Raw genomic sequence first — 22,841 nt, 5'->3', positions numbered from 1 at the left:
CTGTTCACACATGTGAGCTTTTTAATACATTGAAGATAATAAATTAGGAAAAATTCCTCAGCACCATGGGAAGGAGTAGGGCAGTATAACTGATGTGATAGCTCTTTCAAAGAGCTGGAATGGGCATAATGAACCATGCAACCTCCATTCTTGCTGCACCTTTCTGTTTTGGTCTGTTCTGGTCCAATAAACCCCCCCCCCCCCCCCTCACCCAATCCACCATCAGCCCACAATCCTATTTCAGTTGAAGAGTACACTTAATTTTTCCAATGACTGGGGAGTCCAGCCTGAGGATACAGCGTGTAGGCTGTTTCGGACAGAGGTGAAGAGAGATTTGAGCCTATGGAATCCTCTGTCGCAGAAAGCAGTTGAATCCCAAATGTCGAATGTTTTCGAGAAGGAGTTAGATTATAGTTCTTAAGGTTAAAGGAATCGCTGGATATGGGGAGAGAAGGGAAACTGGGGTTGAATAATCAGCCATGATCCCACTGAATGGTGGAGCAGGCTCGAAGGACTGATTGGGAAAAGTGAGGACTGCAGATGCTGGAGATCAGAGCTGAAAATGTGTTGCTGGAAAAGCGCAGCAGGTCAGGCAGCATCCAAGAAGTAGGAGAATCGACGTTTCGGGCATCAGCCCTTCTTCAGGAATGAGGAAAGTGTGTCCAGCAGGCTAAGATAAAAGGTAGGGAGGAGGGACTTGGGGGAGGGGCATTGGAAATGCGATAGGTGGAAGGAGGTCAAGGTGAGGGTGATAGGCCGGAGTGGGGGTGGGCGCAGAGAGGTCAGGAAGAAGATTGCGGGTTAGGAGGGCGGTGCTGAGTTTGAGGGATTTAACTGAGACAAGGTGGGTGGGAGGGGAAAATGAGGAAACTGGAGAAATCTGAGTTCATCCCTTATGGGTGGAGGGTTCCTAGGCGGAAGATGAGGCGTTCTTCCTCCAACCGTCGTGTTGCTATGGTCTGGCAATAGAGGAGTCCAAGGACCTGCATGTCCTTGGTGGAGTGGGAGGGGGAGTTGAAGTATTGAGCCACCAGGACAGAACCCCACTGGTCCTGACCTACCACCCCACCAGCCTCCATATACAACGTATCATCCGCCGTCATTTTCGCCACCTCCAAACGGACCCCACCACCAGGAATATATTTCCCTTCCCTCCCCTATCAGTGTTCCGAAAAGACCATTCCCTCCATGACTCCCTCGTCAGGACCCCCCCCCCCCCCCCCCCACCCCCCACCCCCACCAACCCAACCTCCACTCCCAGCACCTTCCCCTGCAACCGCAAGAAATGCAAAACTTGCACCCACTCCTCCACCTCCCCCTTCCCCCCCCCCGCCTCCTTACTTCCCTCCAAGGCCCCAAGGGATCGTTCCATATCCGCCACAAATTCACCTGCACCTCCACACACATCATCTATTGCATCCGCTGCACCCGATGTGGTCCCCTCTATATTGGGGAGACAGGCCGCCTACTTGCGGAACATTTCAGAGAACACCTCTGGGACACCCGGACCAACCAACCCAACCACCCCGTGGCTCAACACTTCAACTCCACCAAGGATATGCAGATCCTTGGACTCCTCCATCGCCAGACCATAGCAACACGACGGTTGGAGGAAGAGCGCCTCATCTTCTGCCTAGGAACCCTCCAACCACAAGGGATGAACTCCGATTTCTCCAGTTTCCTCCTTTTCCCCTCCCCCCACCTTGTCTCAGTCAAATCCCTCAAACTCAGCACCGCCTTCCTGACCTCTCCGTGCCCACCCCCACTCTGGCCTATCACCCTCACCTTGACCTCCTTCCACCTCATTCCAGAAGAAGGGCCCATGCCCGAAACGTCGATTCTCCTGCTCCTTGGATGCTGCCTGACCTGAAGGACTGATTGGCCTATTCCTGCTCTGATTGAATTGATGTGCAAAATTACTGGTGAGCATTTTGCATTAGGGATATGAACCATCTCCACAGAATGCATTCCAAATAATTACATGACTCTCTCCATGCTCCTGAAGGAAACAAATACTATCTTTACTATCTTGACACAAGCGAAAAACCAACTGTTGCCATTTGACATTCAATAGCGTTGCCATCATGGAATCCCCCATCATAAAGATCCTGGGAGTTACCTTTTTTACCAGATTCATATCTATCCTTACCACAAATACAGTGGCGATGAGAACAGATCAAAGGCTAGAACTCTGCAGCAAGTGACCCCACACCCCTTCCCTTCCCTTCCCTTCCCATCCCTCTCCCCCCACCCCCCCCCCCCCCCCAACCCAACAGCTACCACTGATTTTTTTTTCCCCAAAGCCACTCTACTTGCTATAAGGCACAAGTCAGGAGTGTGATAGAATACTCCCCAGTCGCCTGAAAAAGTGCAGCTCCAACAACACTCCAGAAGTTCAATCCCATCCATGATAAAGAATCCCACTCCATTAGCATCTCAACTACTACCTTGAACATTTACACCCTCCACCACTATGTACCAAAACTCACCAGTCCTCCTCTGGCAACACCTTGTATGGCCACAAAGAATACCACCTCGATAGGCAAGGGTAGCAAACGCACGAGAACACTCCCATCTGCAAGTTCCCCTCCAAGTCACTCCATGGCTGAAAGTATACCTCCAATGCTGTTAGGAAATGAGTTCCAAAATTTTGGCATTCCTCCAATATCATTGACCCAATGTATCTAAGGGAGAAACTCAGGGAGTTAGGTTGGAAGCTTGTGCCATGTGCTAGCGAAGCGAGGAACAGGGAGAGAGATGAGCTGAACATGTGGCTGAAGTGATGGTTCATGAGGGAGGTTTTGGATTCTTAGATAATTGGAGCTCTTTCTGGGGGAAGGTGGGACCTCTACAAACAGGATGGTCTTGACCTGAACCAGAGGGGTACCAATATCCTGGGGGGAGCATTTGCTAATGCTCTTTGGTGGTGGTGGGGGGGGGGGGGGGTTAAACTAATGCATCAGGGGGATGGGAACCTGAATTGTAATTCCAGTGTAGAGGAGGTTGAAGGTAATGAAGTTATGGTTAGGTTTACAAGGTCACAAGAGGGGACCGGTAATCAGGATGTTGGTTTGAAATGTGTGTACTTCAATGCCAGGAGCATCTGGAATAAGGTGGGTGAACTTGCAGCATGGGATGGTACCTGGGATTTTGATGTTGTGGCCATTTCAGAGACACGGCTAGAGGAGGGACAGGAATGGTTGTTGCAGATTCCAGGACTTAGATGTTTCAGTAAGAACAGAGATGATGGTAAAAGGGGGGAGGGCTGTGGTATTGTTAATCAAGGGTAATATTACAGTAGCTAAGTGAACATTTGAGGACTCATCCACGGAGTTAGTTTGGGCTGAAGTTAGAAACAGGAAAGGAGAGGTCACCCTGTTGGGAGTTTTCTATAGGCCTCCGAATTGTTCCAGGGATGTAGAAGAAAGGATAGCAAAGATGATTCGCAATAGGAGTGAGATTATGGGGGACTTTAACTTCCCCAATATTGACTGGGAATATTATAGTTCAAGTAGATTAGATGGGTCAGTTTTTGTTCAATGTGTTCATTGGGGGTTCTCTGACACAGTATGTAGACAGGCCAACAAGGGGCGATGCCATATTTGATTTGGTACTGGGGAATAAACCTGGCCAGCTGTTAGATTTGGAGGTAGGTGAGCACTTTGGCGATAGTGATCACAATTTGGTTATGTTTACAATAGCAATGGGTAGGGATAGGTATATACTGCAGAGAAAAAGGTAAAACTGGAGGAAAGGCAATTATGATACGATTAGGCAAGATATAGGATGGGGAAAGAAACTGCAGGGGATGGACACCATTGAAATGTGAAGAGCTCATTCAAGGAATAGATACTGTGGGTCCTTGATAAGTATATACCTAACAGGCAGGGAGGTAGTTGTCGACAGGGAGCCATGGTTTACGAAATAAGTTGAAGCTCTTGTCAAGAGGAAGAAGAAGGCTTATGTGAGGATGAGGCATGAAGGCTCAGTCGGGGGCTTGACAGTTATAAGTGAGCCAAACAAGATCTAAAGAGAGAGCTAAGAAGTGCCAGGAAGGGACATGAGAATTTGTTGGCGGATAGGACCAAGGAAAACCCCAAGGCCTTCTATTGGTATATCAGGAATAAAAGAATGACTAGAGTAAGATTAGGGCCAATCAAAGACAGTAGTGGGAAGTTGTGTGTAGAATCTGAGGACATAGGGGAAGCACTTAATGAATACTTTTCATCAGTATTCACATTGGAGTAAGAATATGGAGATACAGGCTCCAAGATTAGATGGGATTGTGATTGACAAGGAGGAGGTTTTAGCAATTTTGGAAGCTCTGAAAGTAGATAAGACCCCTGGACTGGATGGGATTTATCCTCAGATTCTCTGGGAAGCCAGGAAGGAGATTGCAGAGCCTTTGGCTTCGATCTTTATGTTGTCAGTATTGACAGGAGTAGTGCCAGATGACTGGAGGATAGTAAATATTGTTCCCTTGTTTAAGAAGGGGAGTCAGGACAACCCTGGTAATTATAGGCCAGTGAGCCTTACTTCGGTTGTGGGTAAGGTGTTATAGGAGATGGGATTTATAATAATCTGGAAAGGAATAATTTGATTAGGGATAGTCAACATGGTTTTGTGAAGGGTAGGTCATGCCTCACTAACCTTTTATTGAGTTCTTCGAGAAGGATACAAAACAGGTGGATGAAGGTAAAGCGGTTGATGTGGTGTATATGGACTTCAGTAAGGTATTTGATAAGGTTCCACATGGTAGGCTATTGCACAAAATATGGGGTTTCAGGATTGAAGGTGATTTAGTGGTTTGGATCAGAAATTGGCTAACTGAAAGAAGACACCGGGTGGTGGTTGATGGGAAATATTCATCCTGGATCTCAGTCACCAGTGGTGTGTCTTAAGGATCTGTTTTGGGGCCACTGCTGTTTGTCATTTTTATACATGATCCAGACGTGGGCACAGAAGGATGAGATAGTACATTGCCTACCTTAGTGTCATCTGCAAGAGTTGTGGATAGTGCTGAAGGACGTTGTGGGTTACAGAGGGACATAGATAAGACGCAGAGCTGGGCTGAGAAGTGGCAAATAGAGTTTAATGTGGAAAAGTGTGAGGTAGTTCACTTCGGAAGAAGTAATAGGAATGCAGAGTACTGGGCTAATGGTAAAATTCTTGGCAGTGTAGATGAATAGAGAGATCTGAGTCCAGATGCATCAATCCCTGAGAGTTGCCACCCAGGTTGATAAGAGTTGTTAAGAAGGCATTTAGTGTGTTGGCATTTATTGGTGGGGGGAGTTGAGTTTCGGAGCCATGAGATCATGCTTCAGCTGTACAAGACACTGGTAAGGCCGCACCTGGAATATTGCGTGGTGACCAGAACTGTACATTATAGGAAGGATGTGGAAGCTTTGGAAAGGGTTCAGAGGAGATTTACTAAGATGTTGCCTGGTATGGAAGGAAATCTTGCGAGGAAATGCTGCGGGAACTAAGGCTGTTTTCATTGGAGAGAAGAAGGTTGAGAGATGACTTAATTGAGATGTATAAGATAATCAGAGGGTGAGATAGGATGGATAGTGAGAGCCTTTTTCCTTGGATCGTGAAGGCTAACATGAGGGGGCATAGCTTTAAATTGTGGGGATGATAGATTTAGGACAGATATTAGGGGTAGTTTCTTCATTCAGAGTAGTAGAAGTGCGGAACGGCCTGCTTCAACAGTAGTAGACTCGCCAGCGTTAAGGGTATTGGACGTACATATGGATCGTAATGGAATGGTGTAGCTTAGATGGGCATCACAGGTAGTTGCAACATCCAGGGCTGAAGGGACTGTACTGCACTGTAACGTTCTATGTTCTATGTATGGCCGAGTCAAGATGGGGAATGGCTTCGAGCAAGTTACACTCCAAGCCATTCCCCATCCTGACTTGGCAATATACAGTATTGCCATTCCTTCACTATCATTGGGTCAGAATCCTGGAACTCATTCCCTAACAGCACTGGAGGTATACCTTCAGCCATGGACTGCAGTGGATGAGTAAGGTAGATCATCACCACCTTCTTGTGGGCAATTAGGAATGAGTCATGACTGCTGACCTAATTTTCATTCAATGAAAATATTTTTAAAAATCTTGTAAAACCAGTTGCTCATTATGGGATATGACTACGAGTATAAAATATGGTTTCTTTTATATATAGTGGTGTACTGTTATCTCCATTCTTCACATTACAGGGAGTGCAGATAGGGAATGGACATTGCATCTGAGACTGATCCCACTTCACCATACAAATTGTATATTCCTGCAAGAGGTGATAATGAGGCAAGACTCCTGGCATACTCCCTTTGACTCCACTCAGATAGGTCAAAGTTGGCCATGTCCTTCCAAGCAACACCGAAATGAGATTGGCTTACTTGGCATGTGGGTTATCCTATTGTGTGGACTTTGGTACATCACTGAGTGGCACAGTTGGCCACTTAGACCATCAGGAAGAGGCCATTCAGCCTCTTGAGGCTTTTTGTGAATCAATTAAATTAGTACCGATCTATTTGTTATCCCCATCTATTTAGCTTGGTTCAATAATCCTTACCCAATAAAAATCGGTGGTTCTTCCAAGTATGATTGATAGCTTCTCAATTGTAGAACAGTTGGGGATTCTAGGTGGGAGCTGGGATACAAGTTGGGATAGCCACAGCAACTGCCCAGTCGCCATAAGAACACATTCAGTGGTGGTCATAAACAGAGTCATGCCACAACACATGCAGTCATTAAGTATCTAGATCCAAAAGGATTTGTGAGTCGCATTCCTATTGACTTTTATATTGAGATGTGAGAAGGCAGTGCAGAAACCATGTTTGCTGGTTTGGTGGGTGTTGTCTTGCAGCTGGTAACAAATAGTTTGTCCCCTCAACATCGTTAATGAAAGGCAAGAGATCCCAGCTATTTATGGAAATTTGCTAAACATGCAAAGCTGGCAACATCGGCCTGAAGTGGAGCAAGGGATGGTATATCAATGTGACATTCCAAAATAAGTTAAATACTGCCCTGCATTCCTGTGTGGTGTGTTGATTAGCTTGTAAAGGGTGTCAGCCTAAGGTCGTCTCAAATGAAGTTACAGGGTGGGGCATCAAATTTCTGGTCACCTATTAACTCTGTAATCCTCCACCCAAGAAATGCTCATCCTCCATTTTCTGCCCTCGATCTAGCTTCCCCACCCCCACCCCCACCCCCAACCTCAACCTACGCACCACAGTGTGCTGGTTGATGATATTTTTCCACATTCAGCTGCAGTCCTCTGCTTTCTCAACCAACACGCCCAAGTAAGAGACTTGGAAAGGTCAGTGAGCCCATTAAGCCTCCCCTGCTTACCCTCTGACCTCTGTCCCAGTTGGGAGTTAATTACAGAAACCCAGTATCCATCACGCTAGTCAGCAATAGTTCACTGTTCTCTAAGGTAAGACAGGCCATTCTTACTCTTACATAATCTAAACTCATGTCCGTCAATCTGTCAAACCAGAATAATTTGTCAACAGAATGTTATCCAGCCCTTTCATTACTTTCATAAAACTCCATCATGTCACCTCTATGTCTGTGATACTCCAGAATAGATAGTTGATAATACTGTACCATATAAAAGATACCCTTCAGTCCATCGGGTTTGAACTACCAAAACTGCACTAAGTCTATACCAGTCCCACTTTCCTGCACCTGCAAACTATAATGATATTTCAAGTGCTTATCCCAAGTTCTTTTTAAAGGTTATGAGGTTTCCCCTTCAATTACTCTCCCAGGCAGTGCATTCTATATTCCCACCACCTTTTGGGGTGAGAGGATTTCCTCAAATACCCTCTAAACCACCTGCCTTTCACCTTGAAAGTGTGCCACCTTTGTTATCGATTCCTTCTCCTCAGGTCAGTTAATGCAGTGAGTGCCAGTGGCCAATAGAACAATGGAGATCATCACGGCCTCACCCTGACCTTGTCCTTATCTGATAGTCTCACAGGGACAATATTGCAGCAGAGGGTAATGAATGGTTAACATGGAATGGGAAGCCTGGTAGATTGGTCCCTCCTTCACTCGTGAAAGCTTCCAATGATGTTGGCCCATCTTCATTCTTCCATTGGCAACTTTCCACCTTGTGAGATGTTGTTTTATGCTGTAGTGTACAACTCTGGCAGGGTAGTCCCTTCCACATTCGCTGCATTGGAAGACAGCGGGCTGAGAAAGTGTATGATTCATTGTCTACTAACCTTTGACCTTCTGCTTGATCATTTGAACTATCCTTTTCTCCCTGTTCCTTCCAATGCCTCTCTGAACAATTAGCGCCTCGAGGTCACATCTATTGGTGACTATCTCACAGCTGTCTGCATTAAGATTTGCCATCTTCATACCTTAGCCCATCTACCATCCTAATTGAGATCATCAAAAAGTGTAATAAATAGGAGCAGGAGTAAATCATACAATCCTCTGAACCTGCTCCACTATTCAGTAGGGTCATGACTGACTTTTGAATTCAACTCCACATTTCCACCTCTCCTTCAATTCCCTTAAAGTCCAGAACACCATTGGTTTCAATATTGAACAGGCTCATTGACTGAGGATAGACAGCCTACAAAACACGTAGGAGCAGAAGAAGGCAATTCAGCTGATTGAGTCTGGCTCACTGTTCAGTGAGATTGTGACTGATCTAATAATCCTCAACTTTACTTTCCTACCCCTTACCCATAACTCTGGGTTCCCTTACTGATTTAAGAAAATGCCTATCTCAGCCTTGAATATATTTAATGAGCCAGCCTTGACAGCCCTCTGTGCTGAAGAATTCCCAACCCTCTGAGAGAAGAAATTCCTCCTCAACTCTGTCGTAAATGTGCGACCCCTTATTCTCCTACAAGGAGAAACAACCTTTCTGTATCTGCCCTGTCAAGTCCACTTGGCCTTCTGTGGTATTTCAATTTCAAGGATCAGTTAACGAAGAACCAACATTTATTGTGGCCAATAACTAAACTGAGGCAAACTTTATCATCTATCATTTCAAGAAAAATGCTGAAGTATATCAGAAGAACAAGCCAGAGTGATGTATTCATCATCACATTAGAGAATTCCAGACTCTCAACTTCTGAGTGAGGAAATTTCACCTTGTCTCAGTTCTAAACAGCCGACCCACCATCGCAAGACTATCCCCGAGTTCTAGACTGTTCTGTTCAGGAAACCGCCTCTCACTAGCTACCTTGTGTAATCCTTGAAGAAACTTCCACGTTTCACAGAGATCATGTCTCATTTTTCCATACTCCAATGGGTTTCGGTCTAGTCAACTCAATTTCTCCTTGAAAGACAAACTTGATTCCTGGGATGACAGACTAGTGAACCTCTGAGTGAAGTATAGCCTTTTTTTAGTTTGGACACCAAGACTGTACAGAGTATAGTTGTGATCTCGTCAAAGCCCTGTACATTTTGCAGCAAAAGACTTCTTTCCTCTTGTATCCCAACCCCCCCCCCCCCCCCCACCAACATTCCTATCTGGTATGTCCAGCCTTCAACAGCAGTGATACCACAACCAGTGAGTTGGGTGTGTGTGGATAAATGAGTACATTGAGTGCATAATGAGTACGTAAACTATTTAATGAGAAACTTGACTAAACTTCAAGGGCAACTCCCTAACCATATTATGTTTCTCAGAACACAAGAAAAGATAACAGGGGATTGGTGTTTCACAGCAGATGGATTAGAGAGTGGTATTGCTCTTCGGTCAAAATGAATGGCTTGCAGTAACTTATCCACCAAAATTCAACAGTGAGTCAGAGCTGTTAACTCTGCCAGTTTGAGCTGCTCAAAACTCCTTAATGAACAGGGTCAACAGTCAAAGAAGAGAAAGGACATGCACCTTTCACATCCTTAGGGCATCCCAAAGTGCTTTGAGGTCAGGTGAGTTTGTTCTGAAGCTCATTGTGTAGGCATACATTTGTGAGCACAACAAGATCCCATAAGCAGCAAATGTAATGACCCAGACAATCTACTTTTTGGTGGTGTTGGTTGAGGCAATGAATGTTGACCAGCAAACCGGGACGGGGTTAAGTCCTACCCTTAATCCTAAAAAGCAGCTACAGATCAAGGTGAGGTGTGACTTTGGTGTTTGAATCCACACCCTTCAAACTTGAGGGGGAGAGTTCGACACTTAACAACAGCTCAATTTACAAACACTGCCTTCTTCTCAAGGGCAAAGAAGAATAGGCAACAAATACTTGGCCTTGCCAGTCATCCTCACATCCCATGCAAGAGAAAACAATTCTGTTGTGGAGTAAGGCATTGTTATAGCTTGCCTTCCGTTACAGTTAAGCCCAGCCACTTCTCTTGCAAAGTGGAAAATGGACTGAGCTTATTTTTAAAAAAAAAACTCATGATGATTAGAAAATATTTCCTTGCATGGTCAATAAAACAATGATCATGTCAATAATAAATATTGTTAAATTATTGGATTCCCCACTCAACTGGAGTCTCTGCTGATTAATACTTGCAAATTGTTCGAGATGTTTTCAGTTCTTCAACTGTCTTGTAATGTTACCCTCTTCCCAGTTAGTGGCCCACCCCTCTCCCCATCCTGTTATTCCCCATAACCTTCATCTGTGTCCTTTCTAAATATTCATGCAATTTCCTTTGGAAAATTACGCCTGCTTGGGCTTCAGTGTGCCTTCCAGATGATGATAATCTGATTTATTTAATTATATTTTTAAAAAAAGGATTCTCCCACTCTGTCCTTTTTATTCTTTCACCCATTGTTTTAAATCTGTTTCCTTTAGTTTCCAACCTTCCTGACAGTTGAATCAGTTTTTCTATCAGGACATCCTGAGGATGTGATAAAGTGCTTTTTGAAGATTATTTTCCCTTCTAATCTGCCAGACAGTGTATTGCAGTCCCTGGATTGTACTCGTTTAAAGAAAACCCAGGGGTGAATTACTGCACATTGTGAATACCCTTTGAAATGAATCCAGAAGACAATTGCAGCAGTATTTACTTTTACTTTAGGATATTGAGCATTGGATAGTAAATGGGGAGCCTGTTCTGAATCACACCCGTATTATATTACAAAGACATATATTTAGTTCAGGATGTCGATGCCAAGAGAATCTAATCTAACGGCCACACCTCATAGGGCTGTGGATGGAATTTATGTTTCTTTCTTTGGACTTGTGCATTGATGGCAATGTCCTGTATTTGCTGCCCATCTCTAGCTGTCCCTTAAGACAGCGATAGTGAACTGTTTTTGTGAATGACTGCAATCCATTTTTAAAAAGCCTTTCTGCTTGTCTCTGGCAAGGGCAGCATTTGTTGACCATTTCTAATTTTAAAAAAAAATTTCAAAAATATACTTTATTCCTAAAAATATATATTTCATAGTCACAAATGCAGTTTGGTTCTGTCCAGTTACAAGTTCCCATCTTGTAAAACTGACACTGGAAATGGAAAGTGGAAGTTACAAATATTTCTCAAACAGTAAACCCTTTTTCTCCTGACTCATAGAAGAAAGTTGATGTGAGAAAGAGAGGGAGAGAAGCCACAGGACTGCGCTGCCATGTCACTGAAATACAGCGATGCCCCAGGGCCAGAAGCAACCAGCAACAGTTTCTGGATGGTGAGTTCCATATGATCTGGGGTTATCTTGCGTTTCATACATAACACTGCTCCAATATGTAGCTCTGGGGGATGATTTATATTTATCGTTTTGCTGAGACTTTTTTTTTTAAAGAAGAAAATTCTCCAGAAAATCTAAATGTGGAGAAGACTTAAGCCACACACACACACACACACACACACACACAGTCTGTGATGTAGTCAAGAAATTATAAATAGTCCCAGTCTTCCTCAATCAAGGACCAGCAATAAAGACTTGGATTCCTGAATGTAAGTGAATGATGTCTGTTCAGTTGGTTATTGTGCTCACTGAGAGCTAGATTATTTTTGTTTGACAAGGGAGTCAAAGCTTTTGAGGGCCAGGCAGGAAAATGGAGTAAAGGCACCCTCATATTAGCGTGATCATATTGCATGGTACAGTTTAGCAGTTTGAGGGAGTGAATGACCTACTACTGCTTCTGTTCCTCATGCTCTTCACACCAGACCAATTAACAAGAAATTGATTGAAATCCCTGAACATGCTTAGTAAGAGGAGGGACATTATTTAAATAACTCCGTGGAGGTCAGTATGCCAGCTCCAGTCACCCATTACACGTGAACAGCCCTTTACTTTAGTACTGCCTCATTCAAAGTCAGGTAACAGAGTGTCAGTATTTCTGACACTCATACATTTTTTTTATATGTTAGCCAGGGCTCCCTGACTGGACCAGATTAACAGCCCCAATCGGGGAACTCAGATTCTGAGAGGTCCAGTGAGCTGACCTCATCACTCTCTCGCTACAGTTACCACCGGAAAACTAAGGCACTAAAAGGGCCTATGTTTGAACTAACTGCACATCCGAACTAAACTACGATGAAAAGACTTTAACCATCTGATCAGGACATGTTCTAGTATATTGAGAAATCCATAGTGGGTGGCACAGTGTCTCAGTGGTTAGCACTGCTGCCTCATAGCACCAGGGATCCACGTTCAATTCCACCCTAGGGCGACTGTCTCGTTTACATGTTCTCCCTGTGTGTGTATACGTGGGTTTCCTCCGGGTGCTCCAGTTTCCTCCTGCAGTCCAAAGGTGTGCATTTTAGATGGAGTGGCCATGCTAAATTGCCCAATGTCTAGGGATGTGCAGGTTGGGTGGATTAGTCATGGCAAATGAAGGGATACAAGGATAGAGTAGGGGCATGGGTCTGGGTGGGATGCTGTTTGGATGGTTGGTGTGGACTCAATGGGCTGAATGATCTGTTTCAACACTCTGGGGATTCTATGATTCAATCCATTCAATGAAGTGGAAGTTGATGGATTGCCTTTCTGTAAAATCACAGGAGATGAGAAATGATACAAGAAAATGTAGCTGACTTACCTTTGGTCTGGACTTTGCGGTCACCGCAAAGGATAGTCACTGGTAACTTCCGAAAAGGCTGTCCACAAAGATTTAGCGATCTCTGTGGCAAGGCTTTCCCCCATCCCAAAGTCTGTATAAATTTGGCACTGAGTCAGGGGATCTCCAGGCATCCAGCAGCAGTGATGTCAGCAGGCAGGTAAACCAACCACCTCAAATAAATCACAGCAAACCCAGGAAGTTAAAAACTGTTAATATCTTTCCTTTTTAGGTTCACTGTTCTGAAAACAGTACAATTTATGTGATGTATCACATGCTGGGAATGGGCGATGCCTTTAACTTAAAAATGCCAGTTATTGGGGAGTCGCTACAGCAGCAGCAATGAAAAAGATGTGCATTCACTTATGAAATGATACTTTTGAGTGCCTCCGAAAGGGAGAGCTGATAGTTACTGAAAATAAAGGCACTCTCTGAGGTTCAGCAGGGAAAGTAATAACCAAATTACTACTAATAGCAGGAAAAGGGATGGGTGATGTGAAAAGCTAATTCTGCTCTGCGTTTGTTATACTGAGTCTCCCCTCTGCACCACTTTCTGGGGCGTACAGAGATATATTTGTTGCATTTTACAAACAGCTCAGCCACACTCTGTTAGCTAAAGAAAGGAAAAAGAACAAACCAAGCAACCATAAATACATTTTTTAAATCACTCTTGACTAAGGACGGAAAGTTTATTGTACCTTTTTTGGGTCTTTGCAGTATCAGTGATGCTTCAGTACCGGATAATGAAATCCTTTACTGTAAATTATTTTGATTAGATTAATACAAAGTTGACAAGTGACAAAGTCTAAATCTAAAATTAAAGTAGACTTAAAATGTTCTATTAAACGTATTTTTTTCAGTGGAGAAATTTGATATCACACAAACATAAAAGTTGCTTTTCAAGATCAGTGAGTGTGTTTAGTAGTTATTGTGATAATAGGATGCTGTTAAAATGCTGTTGTAATTATTCAACAAGATGTTACTTTTACAAGGGCTCTTTACTGTGAGAACCACAGTAAAAGTCAAAGTTTTTGTTAATCTGGATAATTACTCATTGATTACGACTGGAAGCACTTCAACAGCAGATGCTCAGGAAGAGTGGACAATTGCTGACTGCAACCTCTGGACTTCCATGTTATGCTGCACGTGTGAACCTCCGAGATTGCTGTCAGTTTTAATGGAGTAATGATGCTGAACATTCTCAGTTTCACTGTCATTTTCACCACAAAATTCATGTAATTGATGGATTTTTCGTAGTCCAAAGATGTGCAGGTCAGGTGAATTGGCCATGCTAAATTGCCCATAGTGTTAGGTGCGTTAGTCAGAGGGAAATGGGTCTGTGGGTGGGTTACTCTCCGGAGGGTCGGTGTGGGCTTGCTGGGCCGAAGGGCCTGTTTCCACACTGTAATCGAATCTAAATTACATTTACTCCCATTGAACATTCTAGTGCAGACAGGAGACACTTGGCCCATCAGGACTGTGGCAATACTAGTCCCACCATCCAGTTCACTCCCAGTTTCAAAATTCCCTTTTAATCAACAAGGTTCTGGTTTCATCTTCAGATAATTTACTAATGAAGTTTTGGGCCACACATTCATACTAACTTTTCAAATACTTTTTGTGACTATCTTACATTTCTGAAAGCAAAAGCGTTAGGAGTGAATGACAGCTAAGTGACCCCATTGTCTACATGGCTGAATGCGGAGTCAGCACCCATGTCCAAGAAATCAATGCCATTGCTTCACTGGTCAATTGCACATGGTGTGGGCACATCAAACAATTATGTCACCTCCCTGGCCAAAGGCAATCCTAGAAAGCACAGTGACATTTAACAATGTAAACAGACAGAGATGGATGGTGAGGTGGAGAGATTTGGGAAAGGATTCCAGAACTTAGCTGAAGGCTATAATCAGCGATGGTGGGTGAAAGAAGGCAATGTGCACAAGAGGCCAGAGTTGGAGTTGTGCAGATTTAGAGGAGGTCTTAGAGCTGGAGGCGGTTACAGAGACAACTGTGTGAGAGGTCGATTAGAGGATTTCCAAGCCTATTTGAATCACAGAAGCCTTATGGCACAAAAGGGGCTAATTGGTCCATTTGCCTAAATGGCTTGTGCCAATCTCTTGCCATTTTCCCTACATTATGTAATTTCTGTCCAAATAATTGCCCAATTCTCCCTTGAAATCATTAATTGAACCTGCCTACATCACATTTCTATGTCGAACATTTCAGATCCGACCTACTCGCTGTGTGAAAATGAATTTCTCATTTCAGTCTTGCTTTATTTGAAAGTCATGTTGAATCAATTACCTCTTTTTTATTTAAATAAACAATTTCTCCTGATCTACTCTATACACCCTGCTCATGATCTTGAAAACCTCTGTCAGCTTTTCTCCAAGGGGAATAGTCCCCACTTCCTCAATTTGTTGAGAGACTGGAATGCTTTGGTGGGGACAGCTTATTGACTGCCAGAGAGCTTGCACCTGTTAAACCTCGCCCACTAATTCTTCATACTGGTGGGTTCTTTTCTGGTATGTGCAACTCAACTGGAAAAAAAAACCTTTTAACTGTGGCATGAATGTGTAACGACAAGTCTATGGGCTAAGTGCTGGAAAAGGAGATTAGAATAGATGGATACTCGATGAATGGTTTGGACGGTTTCAGCCAAAGTCCAGAACCCTGAACATGCACCAGCCGGTTTCGAAACAGTTTCTACTTTACTGTTGTTAGAATACTGAATGGACTCTCAAACTCTAAACATTTGCCTGTACCTGTGTTTTTGTTCTTGCAGCCGTTTACCTATTATTTACTTATCTATGCTACTTAACTCTGTGATCTGCCTGTATTGCTCACAAGACAAAGCTTTTCACCGTGCCTCAGTACACGTGACAATAAATTCAACCCAATTCAATTTCTGAGCTATGTAAACTCTTGGATATTTGTAAAGTGTATGAGACATTAACCTGGGCCTTATGTCTGAGAGGCAGGGACACTATCACTGTGACACAAGAGCCCTCCTATATTTAATTTATAAATATTTTACTAATCAATCTGTTCAGACATGTTTTTACACATCCCTGTAGCAGGTTGACTTGAACCCAGGTCTCCTGCCTCAGATATAGGAATATTATCACAGTATCACAAGAACTCTAAATGACAGACAATACACATTTTTATAATGTGGGAGCAGATAGGATAGTCTCCTGTCTCAGGGCATTACCCAAAGATCAGGAGCTTGGGATTGAAGTGCTTAAAAGTACTTTCTTTTAACCCTTGTCCTCTATTATTCAGTAGCATATATCTTCACAATGCTTCTATATTTCAGGGAAATCTGACTCTCATGTAAGAATCCCACTGCACTAGAGCATAAAAAGCCAGTTGTCAGGTCCTGACCAAAATTTATATTCTCTAATCCACCTGTTCAGAAATGTTATTACACAGGCTCTGGAGCAGGAGGGGTTTAAACCCAGACCTCTGTGCCAAAACAGCCCTCAATATTTGTTCCCCTTTTCTTCATCTTTATACTTTCAACTCAATAGTTAATCAATCTGTTTGGACATGTTATTACACAGCTCTCTGTGGCCACCATGTCCTGAGGTGGGACTTGAACCTAGATGCGGTGGCCCAGAAGTAAGGACACAGTCAATGTGTTGCAAGAACCTACTTGCAATTCACTAGATATTTTCAAAATCAACCTGTTCAGAGACGGTTATGACACACTTCTGGAGCAGATGGGACTTGAACGCAGGCCTCCTTGCTCAGAGATGGGGATACTACCACTCCAACAAAAGAAAGCCTTGCAACTCAATAGTTGCCCAGATGTGTTGTGACATGCAACTGGAGCAGGTGGGACCTGAACCGGACCCTTCTGGCTCAGAGGTAAAGACACTATCACTGCACCATAAGAACACTTTGCAACTCAATAGATACTTTCAAATCAACCTCTTCAGGGATGCTATGACATATCTGGGGAGTAGGTGGGACTTGAACCCAGGCCTCCTGGCTTGCAGGTAGGGACACTATTACTGCATAACAAGAACCTTTGCAACTCTACATAATTAATGAATCAATACCCAATACCTGTATATTCCATTATTTCTAACCACTAGATATTTAACATTCATCAGCAGAACCTATTTGATACTAACAAGGGCATTTTATAGGAGTGGGCACAAAATTTGAGTTTTTAAAGGTGCTTTTAAAGGGAGAGAACACCATACAGTATTTTAAGGGGTGGTCTGATGACCTGGTGGTTAGCACTGCTGCCTCATAGTGCTAGGGACCCAGGTTCGATTCCATCCTTGGGTGACTGACTGTCTGTCTGTGTGGGGTTTGCACATTCTCCCAGTGTCTGTGTGGGTTTCCTCTCAGGGTCCAAAGATGGGCAGATTAGGTGGCTTGGCCATGCTAAAGTTCTCAGTGTCTGGGGATGCGTAGGTTAGTTGCATTAGCCATGGGAAATGCTGGGTTACAGAAATAGGGTAGGGATGTGGATGTGGGTGGGATGCTCTTTGGAGGGACAGTGTGGACTCGGGCTGAATAGCCTGCTTCCACACTGTAAGGATTCTATGATTCTAAAAAGAAAATATTGGTCGAGCATTTGTCAACGTCAGTTAGTGAGTGCAGGAGTGATGAGTACGATAATTGAGACTGACAAACCAGGAACACCTATGTCAGTGACTAACGTCTCAGCAATGTTTTAATTTCCTTTTCTCAGCCAGATAAATATAAAAGCACAACCAAACGCACGGACGATGGTTACAAAGTCTGCAACGACATCATCCTGTGTTTCCAGGAGAGAGCAAAGATTGAGAAACAGTACGCCCTGCAGATAGCAACCTGGTCACGGAAGTGGAAGCCACTGGTCGAAGCAAGTGAGTACATCTGGAGTAGGGAATTTCCAAGAGGATAAATCAATCATATGGAGAGACTGGAAAAGTTGGGGTTGTTCTCAGAAGTTAAAGGAGACATTTAGCAATTAATCAAAATTGAGGGGTTTGGAGGACAACACAGTAGCTCAGTGGTTAGCACTGCTGCCTTGCAGCGCCAGGGACCCAGGATTGATTCCACCCACGGGCGATTGTCTATGTGGAGTTTGCACGTTCTCCCCGTGTCTGCATGGGTTTCCTCCGGGTGCTCTGGTTTCTTCCCACAGTCCAAAGATGTGCAGGTTAGGGTGGATTGGCCGTACTAAATTGCCTATAGTATCCAGGGATGTGTAGGTTAGGTAGATTAGCCATGGGGAAATGCGAGGTTACAGGGATAGGGTGGAGTGGTGAGTCTGAGTGGCTCTCCAGAGAGTCGCTGTGGACTTGTTGGGTCAAATGGACTGTTTCCACACTGTAGGGATTCTGGAATCTGCAATTCTGGATCCAGCAAGCGGAAGGTACTGTTCCTTTGTGGCAAACATGTCAGGAACAGGAGCTCACTGATTAATAAACAATTGGAAAAAGATCTCGAGAGGAAATGAGAGTACTTTTTCTTTATCATTTAAAGGATGTGATCAGCCACTACCTGAAAAGGTTATTAGCATCAGATTTAACTCCGTAGTGAGCATACTTGAAAAGAACAAATCTGTAGGGCATGGGATAAAAAGAAAGAGTTGAACTCAGTCAGAACCATTATATGCATGACAGGTCAAAAGAGCTCCTCCTGTGTTGCAAGATTCTCCAATTCTAAGTGAAGGATAAGATGGGAGGTGCCCATTCAAGGCTGCGCAACAGGTAGAACAGATCACAGAGAACAGGTCCACACTTTTCTCAGTTAAGGAATGCAAGAAAGACTTTAATTTCTATAGCACCGCTTTCTGAAGTTTTCAGAAAACCCAAATGCCTTTATAGTCAACAAGTATTCCGTAACCAGGTTTCCAGGATTGGAGCTTGAACCCATGGCGTTCAAATTCTGAGGTAAATGTGCTACTCTGAGTCTCAGCTGACAAAGTGGGTAGAGTACAAGACCCTGAGCTCAATAGGAAAAAAGGATCTTCAGCCAAAATTGTGGAGTGGATGATCCATCATGGCCTCCTCCAGAGGTCCTCAGTACCTCAAATGCTAGTATTCAGCCAATTAGATTCACTCAATGTGATATCAAGCAACAGCTGAAGGCACTGGATACTGTACGGGCTTGGGACCTGACAGCATTCTGGCAATTGCACTGAAGACTTGAGCTCCAGAACTTGCCACACCCTCGCCAAACTGTTCCAGTTTAGCTACAACACTGGCAATGTGGAAAATGACTGAGCTATGTCCTGTACGCAAAAAGCAGTACAAATCCGACCCACCAATCATCATCAAATCAAGCCTACACTTGACTACCAGTAAAGTGGTAGGTGTCATTGACAGTGCTTCAAGCAGCACTTGTTTAATAGTAGCCTACTGGATGCCCACTTTGAATTCCACCAGGGTCACTTAGCTCCTGACCTCATTATAGCCTCAGTCCAAACATGGATTAGCCATCTTCATCTGCTTCATTGAAGATGTTCTTTTTGATTTAATGTAAAAAGTGTGGATCTTATCTAATTGTTGCACAATGTTCAGCACCAACCACAACTGCTGAGATACTAAAGTCGCCCTTGTTCATATGCAGCAAGACCTGGAAAAGATCCAGGCTGGGCTGATTATGTGGCATTTGTGTCACACACATACCAGGGCAAAGACTATTTCCAACAATTTCCATTCCCCTTTATGTTCAGTGGCATTACAATTGCTGACACCCCCACCATCAAATTCCTGGGAGTTACCACTAACCAGAACCTAAACTGGACAAGCCATATAAATACTGGGGCTACAGGAGCGAGTTGGCGACTGGGAAATCTGCAGCAAGTAACTCCCCTCCGGACTGCCCAATGCATGTCCATTACCTATAATGAACAAGTCAGGAGTGTGATGGAATATTCTGCACTCTGTTGGGTGCAGCTCCAACAAAAGAAAAGAAGCTCAATACTCTTTAGGACAAAGCAGCCTGCTAGAGTCTCACTTAGAATCCCTACAGTGTGGAAGCTGGCCTTTGGCCCATTGAGTCCACGCTGACCCTCCAAAGAGCATCCTACCCCTAGCCTGCACATCCCTGGACACTGTGGGCAATTTAGCATGGCCGATCCACCTAACTTGCACATCTTTGGACCTTGGGAGGAAATCTGAGCATCCAGAGAAACCCACACAGACACTAGGAGAATGTGCAAACTCCACACAGACAGATGCACTGTAGCAGCTTCCCAAGATTCCTTGACAGCACTTTCCAAACCCAGAAGATCTACAGCATAGAAGGACAAGGCAGCAAATACATAGGAACGCCATCACCTGTAGATTTTCCTCTGAGCCATTTACCTGACTTGGAAATAGACCACCATTCCTTCAGTGTCGCGAGATCAAAACCATGGAGTTTTCTCCCAAATAGTATTTACATGTTTTTACACAACATGGACTGTAGTGGTTCAAGAAGGTGGCTCACGATCACCTTCTCCAGAATAATTAGAAACAGGCAACAAATATTAGCCCAGCCAGGAATACCTATATCCAATGGGTGAATGGATTGAATAAAATAAAAGAAGGGAGTACCTTTTTGCCACAGTGACGTTGATACTGAGATACAAGAGAGGAAGGAGATTGAATGCTAATGGGGAGAGAGAGAGAGAGAGAGAGAGAGAGAGAGAGACACACACACATTGGGTAACAAGCATTTGTTGTGCAGCAGTGGGAGAGAAACATTGGAAGAGTCTCTCCAGACTTGGAAGCGAAGAAGGACTTGAACTTTAAAGAGGAAGGTTTTGGCATGAAATAGGAAACCAGCTTCTTAGTAACGAGGTGTATGTGAGAGTTCCGCTGGAGATCAGGAGAGGTGACCAGGCCAAGACTGTCCGTTTGGTGTGCAGGCTATTCCTCCGTGTCACTGTCTATAAATAAACCACTGTACCGGACAGAATCTGATCAAATTAATAGTCGAGGAAGTAAATAACCATGGAGCTTCCCATAGGAGGAGTTGGAGGCCATTCAGCCCTTTGAACTTGCTCTACCATTTAGTTTATTCATGGCTGGTCTGTACCTTGGCTCCAATTGACCACCTTCTCTCCATATCCTCGACGCTCTTAGCCAACAAGTCTTGAAGCTCCAATTGCTGCCCCTGGACTCCTAAACATATCCATAGCCTTTCAGGGGATTGAGTTCCGGATTTCAACCGCCCCTGTGTGAAAAGGTGTTTCTTGATTTCTCTGTGAAACTGCTCGATGCCCCACTGTTCCAGAGCAACTAGCACAGTTCTGACTCCACTCCCAGACACGTGAGGATAAGGCCCAGGCTGACACTTCCGATAAGATCTGAAAAGTGTGGCGCTAGAAAAGCACAGCAGGTCAGGCAGCATCTGAGAAGCAGGAGAGTTGACGTTTCGGGCATAAGCCTTTCATCAGGAATGTGGATTGGGGGGGGAAAGGGGCTGAGGTATAAAAAGGAGGTGGGGTGGGGCTGAGGGGAAGGTAGCTGGGAAGGCGATAAGTGGATTCAGGTGGGGGCTGATTGTGATAGGTCAGTGGGGAGGGTGAAGCAGTTAGATGGGAAGAACGCCTCATCGTCCGCCTCAGGACCCTCCAACCACACGGCATCAACATTGATTTCACCACTTCCCTCATCTCCTAATCCCAGATCCAACCTTTCAACTCTGTACCGCCCTCTTCAACTGACCTAGCTGTCCATCTTCCTACTCACCTATCCGCTGCACCCTCCTCTCCAACTTATCACTATCACTCTCCACCTGCATCTACCTATCGTCTTCCCAGCCACCTGACCCCACCCTCCTATTTATCTCTCAGATTCCACCCCCTCACACCCCATCCCCCCCCCCCCAACATTCCTGACAAAAGGCTTATACCTGAAATGTCAACTCTCCTGCTCCTCAGATGCTGCCTGACTTGCTGTGCTTTTCCAGCACCAAACTTTTTGAATCTTATTGGGAGCGCGGCCTGGGCCTTATGCTCATGCCTCTGGGAGCAGAGTCAGAACTGTGCTAATTGCTCTGGAACAATGGGGTATTGAGCAGTTTTAGAATGAAATCAAGAAGTATGTTTTCACCCAGAGAGCAGTTGGAATCTGGAACTCGATCCCCTGAAAGACTATGGATTTGTTTAGGAGTCCAGGGGGAGCAACTGGAGCTTCAAGACTTATTGGTGAAGAGCATCTCTGACTCTCCAGTATCTGCAGTCCTCACTTTCTCTCAGTCCCAGTAAGATACTGAGTCAGTGTTATGCTGCTAGAGACGCCTGTCTTGTGATAACACGACCCTGTGTGGCCAGTTAAATAGATATAAAAATTCTTATGTCACCATGTCACACAAAATTTGGAGTGGCGGAGGTGGAAGAATATAAACAAATGCAAAATCTTCCTTTCATATCAAATACTGATTCTGGCCTTAGCAGTAAATCTTTCATTGAAACATAACACTTAACATCATAGAACCCCTACAGTGTGGAAACAGGCCATTTGGCCCAAGTCCACACCAACCCTCCAGGTAACCCACCCAGACTCGTTCCCTTCCTCTATTACTCTACATTTGCACCTGACTAATGCACCTAACCCACACCTCTGGAGAACCTGGAGGAAACCCACACAGACAGACACACCCGAGGCTGGAATCGAACCCAGGTCGCTGGAGTGGCTGTGAGGCAGCAGTGCTAACTACTGTGCCACCCATAGGAGCAGGAGCAGGACATTCAGCATTTCGAGTGTGCTCTGCCATTCAATATTGTCATAGATGATCATCCAACTCCTGTTTTCCCCCTTTCTCTCCATGCCCTGTGATTCCCTTAGCCCTGAGAACTATATCTATCTCCATCTCGAAAACATTCAATGTTTGGCCTCAAATGTTT

The 22,841-nt window shown here is 44.4% G+C and overlaps 1 protein-coding gene across 2 annotated transcripts in view; it reads left to right on the top strand.

The window, feature by feature from the left end:
- The window catches only part of LOC140489319 (protein kinase C and casein kinase substrate in neurons protein 3), a 70,467-nt gene that overhangs the window by 17,918 nt on the left and 29,708 nt on the right, over window positions 1-22,841 (top strand). The window contains exons 2-3 of one of the 2 annotated variants that reach the window (XM_072588738.1): window positions 11,508-11,616; window positions 17,706-17,862. In XM_072588738.1, the coding sequence (XP_072444839.1) occupies window positions 11,557-11,616; window positions 17,706-17,862 (217 nt within the window). In that variant the 5' untranslated portion in view covers window positions 11,508-11,556. Of the gene's footprint in view, window positions 1-11,504; window positions 11,617-17,705; window positions 17,863-22,841 lie in introns of both variants that reach the window. The other variant, XM_072588737.1, reaches the window with a different exon arrangement.

This window comes from Chiloscyllium punctatum, chromosome 18, assembly GCF_047496795.1.
Source record: "Chiloscyllium punctatum isolate Juve2018m chromosome 18, sChiPun1.3, whole genome shotgun sequence".
NCBI lineage: Eukaryota > Metazoa > Chordata > Chondrichthyes > Orectolobiformes > Hemiscylliidae > Chiloscyllium > Chiloscyllium punctatum.
The sequence above is the reverse complement of the archived record's forward strand: the minus strand, read 5'-3'. Positions and strand labels throughout refer to the sequence as shown.